Source organism: Austrofundulus limnaeus, unplaced genomic scaffold (assembly GCF_001266775.1).
Source record: "Austrofundulus limnaeus strain Quisiro unplaced genomic scaffold, Austrofundulus_limnaeus-1.0 Scaffold57, whole genome shotgun sequence".
NCBI lineage: Eukaryota > Metazoa > Chordata > Actinopteri > Cyprinodontiformes > Rivulidae > Austrofundulus > Austrofundulus limnaeus.
The window spans coordinates 2234444-2244912 of NW_013952459.1; the positions used below are offsets into that span (position 1 = coordinate 2234444).

Sequence of the window (10469 nt, forward strand, 5' to 3'; positions counted from 1 at the left end):
AAGAAAGAAAGAAAGAAAGAAAGAAAGAAAGAAAGAAAGAAAGAAAGAAAGAAAGAAAGAAAGAAAGAAAGAAAGAAAGAAAGAAAGAAATTAAAATTACGGTGGGATTGAACGTTTTGTTTATTATATTAACAATCACGTGAAACAGTGACGGGGGGGCGCTCCTCTCGGACCAAGCTGGTAATGACGGAGCGTGTTGTGTGTCTGTGTGTAGAGCCGGTGTTTGCAGACAGTGGCAAAGAGGAGACGGGAGCAGCTCAACATTATCTCAGGCTATGAGACATAAAATAACTTTAAAGCTGCTGAGTTTTTGATTTAAAAAACTGTGAGATTTTCATCTGTTTTCATGACGCAAATGAGGACATTTTGTGTAATTTACAGACAATCAGTACAAGGTGACAACATTAGTGTGTTGAAAGTGAACTTATTTTAGGATTTTCACAGTCTTATCTTGACATTTCTCCGACAATATTCTTGAACATGAAATCCGAGGCAGTGATCGGTCCATGCCCAGGTTTTTTTCTAACAACGTCATCCAGGATCAGCTTTGTGGCACAGCCAGGTGTCACAAATCAGCTCTAAGACTGACACTTAAGAATTACTGTACTCCTACACTTCACTTAAAGTAAGACTGAGATGCTTGATAACTGACTTTTATTCTCAGCTTTTAACTAAGAATTTTTTTACACTTTAAGTACACTTTTAGCAGCATTCTTAAGAGTAATTCCAAGAAGTTTTATAAATATGGGCCCAGATCTATCTTTGATTGAAAACGTGTGGCTCATTATGAAGCATGAAATACAACAACTGAGACGCCGGACTGTTGAGCAACTGAAGTTGTACATCGAGAAAGAATGGGAAAGAATTCCACCTACAAAGTTTCAACAATTAGTGTCCTCAGTTCCGTGTTGTTAACAGGAAATGTGATGTAACACAGTGGTAAACATGCTCCTGTCCCAGCTTTTTTTAATGTGTTGCAGGTATCAAATTTAAATTGCGTAAATATTTTCAAAAGAAAACAAAGTTCATCCATTTGAACATTAAATATCTTGTCTTTGTAGTGTATTCAATTGAATATAGGTTGACAAGAATTTCTATATGATTGTATTCTGTTTTTATTTATGTTTTATACGATGTTCCAACTTCCTTAGAATTGGGGTTGTAATAAAAAAAAGCTCGCCTACTTTGGACTAAAATCAAAATCTATTTTATGAATTACAATTAGCTGCCTTTTTTTCATGCAGTGCACACAAAAAAAAGAAGAGGAACTGCCTCTTAACACTGTGTTTGTAAAAACTATCAAAAGGTTTGTTCTAAAAGCACCACATGTTGCTTCAAGGAACTTGTAGAACATTTCAGAGCAAAATCTTCCACCAGGCTCTGAGGCAAATTAATTAATCATTGATTAATTAAATTAATAATTGATTAATGATTCATTTCTTTGTTTGAATTATTTATATTTTGTTTTAGAGAGCAGAATAAACTGACTACATCTGGGAATTTCCTATACACTCTCATGTTCAAGAAAATGATTACATAAGAATGTAATATTACAGCGAGAGTTAAACATTTTAACGGGTGTCCTCACAAATACAGTAACTGTATTTACCCAGTCTTTGACTACTGCCCATCATTTGTCTTATTCTCTCCTACTCTCTCATTCTGTTTGCACTAGTTTTTTCTTGTTCCTTCCTTTCCTCTCCACCTCACAGTGCCGCTGACAACTCTAGAGACTTATTAGTCATGTTGACATGGCCACAGCTAACATTGGCTTTGTGCTACTCTAAATTAATCCTGCTCATAAGAGCCCAGTCTGAAATGAAAACTAAGGAGACCTACTATGTGATAATGCTACTGGCACTTCAGAGCTTGGGTACAAGTGATGTTTGTCGTTCCCACACTAAACTTGGCATGGTTCTGATAGCATTGAAGGAACAAAGAAGTGAAAACACTTGGACATATCTTTGTGGTCTGATCGTGCCTCATAAAACAGTAGTTATGAAACAAACTCATTTGTACTAGACCTGGATGGACAAAATGGTTGGTGCCCCTCGTTTAAGAAAGAAAACGGTCAGAAATAACTGGAATCTGACAAAATTATTAATAAATAAAAATTCTATGAAAATAAGCAAATGAAAGTCAGACATTGATTTTCAACCAGGCTTCAACAGAATTAAAAAGAAATAACCCTGAAATTAATGTGACCCAAGGGACATGTTAAATCAAGGTGTGTCCACTAATTAGCATCACAGGTGTCTACAACCTTGTAATCAGTCAGTGGGCCTGTACATAGGGCTGCAGATACTCACTGTGCTGTTTGGTGACATGGTGTGTACCACACTCAACCAGTGGAAGTGAAGGAAAGAGTTGTCTCAGGAGATTAGAAAGAAAATTATAGACAAGCATGTTAAGGTAAAGGTTATAAGACCATCTCCAAGCAGCTTGATGTTCCTGTGACTACAGTTGCACAAATTATTCAGAAATTTAAGATCCATGGGACTGTAGCCAACCTCCACAGATGTGGCCACAGAAGAAAAATTGATGACAAATCAAAAAAAACGGCTAATCCAAATGGTAACAAGAGAGCCAAATCGCACCATCCATTGTTGTTTGAGCCAATGTGGACTTAATAGGAGACGACCAAGGAGGACACCAAATCATAAAAAAGCCAGACTGGAATTTGCCAAACTACACGTTGATAAGCCACAAAGCTTCTGGGAAATGAAACATTTTGGCAAGACACATCAGATCTATGTTCACAGATGCAAAAATGAAGCATATCAAGAAAAGAACACTGTCCCTACTGTGAAACATGGAGTCTCTGTTATGTTCTGGGCCTGCTTTGCTGCATGTGGCACAGGGTGTTTTGAATCTGTGCAGGGTACAATGAAATCTCAAGACTATCAAGGGATTCTAGAGAGAGATGTGATGCCCAGTGTCAGAAAGCTTGGTCTCAGTCACATCTCATGGGTCTTGCAACAGAATAATGACCCAAAAACAGCTAAAAACACCCAAGAATGGCTGAGAAGAAAACACTGGTCTATTCTGAAGTGGTCTTCTATGAGCCTTGACTTAAATCCTATTGAGCGTCTTTGGAAGAAGCTGAAACATGCCATCTGGAAAAGGCACCCTTCAAACCTGAGAGAACTGGGGAGCAGTTTGCTCATGAGGAGTGGACCAAAATACCTGTTGAGGTACAGAAGCCTCAGTGACAGTTACAGGAATTGTTTGACTGCAGTGATTGTCTCAAAAGGCTGGTGCAACAAAATATTAAGTTCAGGGTACCATCATTTCTGTCCAGGCTTGTTTCATGGGTTTTATTTCTTTTTTAATTATGTTGAAGCCTGGTTGAAAATCAATGTCTGATTTTCATTTGCTCATTTTCATAGGATTATTTATTAACAATTTTGTCAGATTCTAGTTTTTTCTGTGAACATTGTGGATTTTTCTTTCATTAAACGAGGGGTACCAACAATTTTGTCCACATGTGCATATCATATGGGTGTACCAAATGAAGAATGATCAGTATAGACTGGAAAATAAATCAACACGAAACAAGCTATTTAAAGAAAAATATTAAATATTTCAAAAATTAGGTCAATTTTTTTTCTCTTGTATAATTTATGCAAATTAGAAACCCCAGGGTATTAGAGCAGTATTACCTTTTTATAACTCATTTTCTAAAAACTAAAAACATTTTTAAATGCATTAGTTCATGAAAAAAACTGTTGAAAAACTAATTTTGCTCAAAGATTAAAGGGGAACAAATATAAGCAGCACAGATGGCTGATCTTATAATGGGATTGTTGTTCAGTCCAAAAACCACCGACTGTTTTATCAAGAAACATGGAAAATACAATCAACACTTTACCTCTAAGAACATAACCTAACATAACCTCACACAAGCTCAAAATATACAACATTTATGCAACATTTACCCCGGAAACAATCTGGCAAAACTACAGCTTTGCTGATTGGTTCGTGTTCTGTTTGGTTCCTCTGACTAGTTTAACTTAACTTAATTTAATTGGTTATTTAATAAATAAATGTTTCTTAAAGTCACCATGTAAAGATTTTTTTAATTGTCTTCCTGATTCTAAATGACAAGCGTATGTAACATTATGTAAAAGAAAACTATAAATTTCCCTAGAAATGGCCTTCTTTAAAAAAAATATAGAACAGATCATATATAAAATAGATGTTTAAATAATGGTCCTTTATTTAAAAAAATCTGCAAATAATCCTGCAAGTCTCCCTGCTTATAGGATCACACCTGGCAGAAAATATTTTTTTCTGAGATGTCAATATTAATAGTACAAATATTTTTAAGATAAAGTTTAGTTAGGAGCTTTAAAAAGGAATAAATTTAAAGTTCAGAAAAAAAATGGAAAATGTATCATTTAGAAGTATATAAGTAAAAGGACCAGACTTGGATAACTTGCATGAATCCAAACTCACATTTTCCAAGTCAAATTTTCTGGCTCTTCAGAAATGCACTGACTGCACCCCAGGGTAGCAGAGATGGTTGTGAAGTTGATGCGTATGGAAGGATTTAGAGCTGGAGAGAGTTTAAAATACCAAGCTGGTTAAGGCAAAAGAAGGTCAAGAAAAAAGTTGCCTTCAGTGAAAGTGTGACACCAAATTGGTACTAGAAGGGGGAGAATTAAAAAGAAACAATACTGAACAACAAAAGGTCTCAAATAAAACCTTTTGTTGATGCAATGAAAGCAATAAGTGATCATATAAAACACTTGTAGACAAAAGAGTAAACTAAAAGATACATTTTAGAAAAAAAGCAGAGGTGGTAAACTTTAATAATGTGCCTCTTCCTGGAAAATACAAACAGCCATATAAAAGTTTAATCATTTTCAAACTGAGCCAGGTATAAATCTAATGTTTTAGCCCACATTGCTTATTCTTGTCGGATAGTTGGCAGAGTTTCAGTAAAGACCTTAATATTTCCTACACTGACTTTCTGCTCTTTACCCTATGCAGTTTGCTCTTGTTCATGTGCCAGCACAATTAGGCCATAACATTCTGAATCCCGTCCAACACAGCGCCTGAAACCAAACAAGTCAGCACTAAAATCATGAACTTTAGATCGATGCAGATAACATCCTAAATCTGTAAACGAGAAAAAGGTTTCAATAATAAATCTAAAACAGCCCAAGGATCAGCACAAACGCTCATATTTCTCCTAATATTTCTTTCATGTTTCTTATGTTGACGTAAAGAAAAGGGACAAATGCAACACCATACTGCTGGTAGTCACAAGGTCGTACAGGTGGGAAGCTCTTTTTGTGAACCAAACAAACGTTGCGACTGCACAAAAGGATTCCTGCATCAGATAAATTGTCCAGCTACAACACATTTATACAAGTGCTGTGAATGTTTCCTTTTAGCCTTGCTCGTTGCGATGCCTCCAGAACATTTTTTATTTGAAATTACTTTTTTTTTCTCATATTTATGTTAGTCCAGCTTTTGTAATATTGCTACTACATTTCTTTTGGATGTGAAAAATTGAAGTGGTAATGTTTGTTTAGCCCTCCTCCGTCTTTCTTATCAGTCAGCTTCAGTTATTAGACCATTTATAAGACTCATAGGGACTCACTGTTGAGCGCTACACAAACGTTTAAAATTTAACAGTGTCTTAATTAAATCATTCCTTGTTTGACTTTCAATCACTAGTAGCAAATAAATTAAGTCTTAATTAATTATTCATTTTATTAGTGTTTTAAGAGAGCTTGGAGAAAATTTGGACATTAAGAACCAGCACGCATAGTTATATTGAGTCATTTAAATGGACGCAGTAATGTGCCCAGATGTGTCCCAAATATTGCATTCAGCTGCATCCTTGTCACCAAACAAAGCTCATTTCCTGATCTTTTTAGGATGCCCTTGCATGCTATCACTTGATCAATTTAAAACTGGAATTAAAAGTAAATTGAAAATGTTTGACAAAGAATGTAAGTAGAAAATCCATTTTCTAAAATAAAAAATGGCCATGGACCAGCTAATACAAGGTTGTGAATGTGTGCCTCTTAAAGTTTAACTTCTGTTCCTTTTTTTCCTGTAGTATAATTGTGCTTTTTCAGTGGCTGCMTTTACGTTTGAAATCCTGGGTTACCCCCAGAGTCAGGGGACACTGTCAGTCATTAAAGCAGCTTTATCAGCAAGGAGGAGCAAGAAAAGAACAAAGTTACAAAGTTAATCCCTTTTCTGAGAGATTTTCCTGAGAAAAGGAAGCATTTTGAAAAGTTGGGAAACTGCTGTGTGCAGGATTTTAAGTTTTCATCTGGGGCAAGTGCCAGTTCATTCCATTTGATCCGGGTGGGAACAAAGAGCAGATTTGATGAGAGACACTAGGTGTCTCCTCCTCTTCTTATTGAGTTTATTTTAACAAGCTTTTTATATAACCTTCCAAAACTCATCTGAGCAGCCAAATTCGGTGAAACCGAACTCTTGCCACATAATGTAATCAGGCCAGTGGATCAAATTTACTGTTTCCATTTAATCTACAGAGGGAGACACCTGTATGTCAGATGGAAAAATGACTTGACAAAAATAATATTCTGGAAGAATTCTTTCATAGTTTCAAAGACAAGATTCTACAGTAATTCAATATCTGAAAGGGTGCACATTTTACTAAAAGCCTGCACATGTAATGCTCTGTGCATTTTAATCATGGCAAAAAAGAAATTTCCCTTAATACACATAAGCACTGGCAAACTTGCCATTTTTACAAAAGACCATGATGAGATAAATGCACAACAGAATGGGACTAGCAGTGAAAACTCTAGGCTAGATTCAGACAGTAAACCCTTGAGCAAAAAAAAAAAAAAAGATTTAAGAAAAAAAATGCATCATGCATCATAGCCTATCTAAACCCCTTGAAACTGGAGTTTCTGTCTCTTTAAGAAACACCTACCATTCCTGACAATCCCACTTCTGCATCACAACAATGCTTCATGCCATTTACAAACTTTGGTAGGAGCATTGTATTTTGTTGTAAACAAAAATAAGCAACATTATACAGTATAATATCGGTTTTGGAAAATGGCAACTCAGGGTACAGTTGATTTTTATCAAGTGATCCCATGTTGGACCTGGATAGTATGTTTCCTGGAGAACTTGAGCAAGTACAGAGACTCTTACAAGACATTTCACTTGGTAATATAGCTCTTAGTCATCCTCTCATATAAATCAATGTTAAGCTACTTTTTGCAAAAAAAAAAAACTATAACTATAGATTATAAAGCAATGTTTTGGAGTTGGTATTACAAGCTCATCAGACATGTAGTTCCACTAGATGTTTGCTAATTGTTGCTGCCGCTAGGGGTGGAGCTGTGTGGGGGAGGCACGGGGGAGGAGTGCTCTGTGGGGGGAGCTCGGCTGGGGACTGAGCTGAAGGGAAGAGCTTTGGGTAAATAGGCGGTGCTTTGTATGAGTAAGTCCTTTTTCTAATATTACTGAGCAGAAAACAACAATCATGCCATAACTGTTACTTACTTATGTGCACGTTTGTACAGTTGCTCTGTTGGTTTATTTGTATCACTTATCACATTGAACTACACACACAAATCCACAAATGCCCCAGGGGAAGAAAAAGCATTAGGTCTTCACTTGGTTCATAGCTCTAATTCCTTCTTTGGCAGTAAAAAAAATTCCTCTTAGGGATCTACGAGTACACTATCGTAAACAAAAGAAGCTTTCTTAAAGCTTACAGACATATTTGACCCAGTTCTGAAACGGCACGCTGGCAGACTGAACTAAGTAAAGGCCAGAGTAGATGATTCATACATAAAACAGCATATTGAAAGAAAAATTACAGGTCTTTTTGTGTTATAAGAAGTTTATGGTTATGTGCTTCCCACTGATTGGTTTGTTATGATCAAAGTTGTTGTTTTCTTGTTTAGAGTTGTCTGAGCTCCTGAAGACTGCATAGACTAAACTCACCAGTCATATCTGTATGAGAGGAAGGAAACATGTTCAAGTTGGTTTTGGTGTTGGGCCTAAACTATTTATTTGTGACAGATGTTTAGGAAGTCTGACTAAAAGCTCATTTGAGACATCTACGTGAGAGATACAACTTCACTGTCCTAAAGAAGCTGTTTAATGCCTGTACGTATTCCACATGAGCATAAATATACAACTTTGTGTCTCAGACTATACACACAAACTCTTTTAAGGCACAGACGCATCTGGTTCTGTGTAACAGAGTTAAACATTGTACACCAGAAGGAATAAAACTTCTCTTCTTTGTTTAAAATACTTTAAAGCTCCACTTGTAGTAATGCAATACAGCATTGTTACATTTGCTTGTTTTATGACTAAGAGGAGTCAGTCACATGTTTCTATCCCACTTTAATGCCTATCAAGTCTTTTCAAAATACATAAAAAACACTTCAGGCAAGTGTATGAATATTTTCCATTCACCAAAAAAAATATAAAACTCTAGTGTAGTTAAATGTTGTGATAATATTTAGCCAGAACTTAGCCCCTGACCTCATTCACAAACATGAATTAGGCTGTGACACAGCATCAGTCATAAAATACTAAAATGTTAGCCCTCAACTGTAACCACACCCCTATAATACCATGTTAATATTCATTTATTCCAATGGATAAATACTAGATTATGGATGAGGTTTTAATCTCAGTAAACAGTGCAGGTGCACTCTCCCAGGGTTCAGATAATACCCCTGATAAATGATTCATTGTCACCAGAAGAAGAGGGGGAGCCTCATTACCAGACCGGGGACATGTTACTACATCTGAGCCTACTTGTTGCTGCAACTAATGCTGCTCATCCTGGAAAAACAGCAGGATCAAATGTCGGTGGTATCAGGCACTTATTGCACAGTCCTTCACGTAACACAAACAAATTCCTTCACATGCACTAACATTTGGATCAACTAGAGATGGATTATACTTGGTCAAAATCTGATTTTACCCTCTTTAGACCCATGCCACAATCCACAACGTGTTGCAAATGTTTTCTCAGCAGACTGTTACTACAGTCAGAACAGAACTATTTCTTATGAAGAAATTGGCCTCACCGTGTGTGCTGAGGAGAAAGGACGATGCCTCAGGAGGGTCTGCAGAGGATTTCCGCAAGTAAACTCTCAGACAGGTCATCTTGCAGAGGGTGTGTTATCTTCTGCAAATGACGGTTTCAGCTGCAATAAAGAGGCAAAATAAACTTGATGCCTATTGTGCATGTCAGTGTGGGACTGAAGGGAAAACATCTACACACATAACACAGCCTACAAAAACATGCAAAATATTTATATTTATGGAATGATTTTAACTATCATGTTAAAGGACTGTCATCACAGCCCAAGATTTTTGGACATACAAGTTTTTAGGTTCCCTTTGTTTAAGGTCTCTGTTGCTTGTTGTGTTAATTAATTAAGCCATATAGATTAGCACATGACTTTGCATTCGAGATTTAATTTGACGCTAACCAAAGCCTTATGGAGATTCAATGTGTTGTTTTGTCTACTATCATCAAATAAACACACAGTTCTGTAATAAATAGTTATGCTCTTTATGTGAAAGTAAAAGTTAGCTTGTGAAAATGCTTGTATAAATAGCTTTTCCAAACTGATATGGTGGCTTGAAGAGCTCAATTAAGTTCCCTTAAATTTAACAATTTTCATTAAACTGTAGAAATGCTTTTGTAGTTAAGTAAAAAAAGGTTTAGAAAAACATCTACAGATAATCTCTATTTAAATCAGTAAGTAAACAGCAAAGACAAGTGTTAATACTCAGATTAAATAATCAGTAAGCATGTGCAATAAAATACAAACGATCCAGTCTTGTGTTTGTGTGGCAATAATCCAGATTACTTTTACACCATGACTTAACACACCTCTGGGTGAAATGTGACAACAATTTCTGCAGTACACTGTGTGGACATCTTGCCCAGCAGCAGTGTACCAGTAACCCACAGATGAACCTTCAGATTTAATCCTGATTACCATCTGACCTGCTTACCAAAAAGACACCCAAATTGAATTTTATTTAAGAGCTAAAAAAATCAAGTCTGATTGATGGATTTTCTACTGCTTAGCACATAAACAACTTCAACTCAGCAATTATTGTTCGCACGCAACCAGAATTGTCCTCAAAGAAACTATTTTTGGCAATAATCGTATCTCCTGTTATCTCTTTATCCTGCCTCCTGTCCCTTTCTCAGGAGTTGAAAACTCAAGGTAATTTTCCCTTTTCCTCTCATGCTAACCTCCCTGAACAAAAAGCCCTGATTCATTGGATACTTATCGGTTACAAGAGAAAGAAAACAATAGAGTTCTCTGAAACTCCTACATAGCTTCCTAGAGGGGAAGCAGAACAGGACTTCCACATGCCAGTCATTCAGAAAAACAAACTCACTAAAGACATTAATGTCACAGTTCATAACAAACAGTGGCGCCTCCAGAAATGTTTTAATGGGTGGGCCATTGGGG

At 36.4% G+C, this 10469-nt stretch overlaps 1 protein-coding gene across 1 annotated transcript in view; it reads right to left on the bottom strand.

Moving 5' to 3' along the window:
* The window catches only part of rgs3a (regulator of G protein signaling 3a), a gene marked incomplete at its 3' end in the record, with an annotated part of 147087 nt that overhangs the window by 132757 nt on the left and 3861 nt on the right, over nt 1-10469 (bottom strand). The window contains 1 exon segment of the mRNA XM_014009397.1: nt 9060-9179. Within this exon segment, the coding sequence (XP_013864851.1) occupies nt 9060-9138 (79 nt within the window).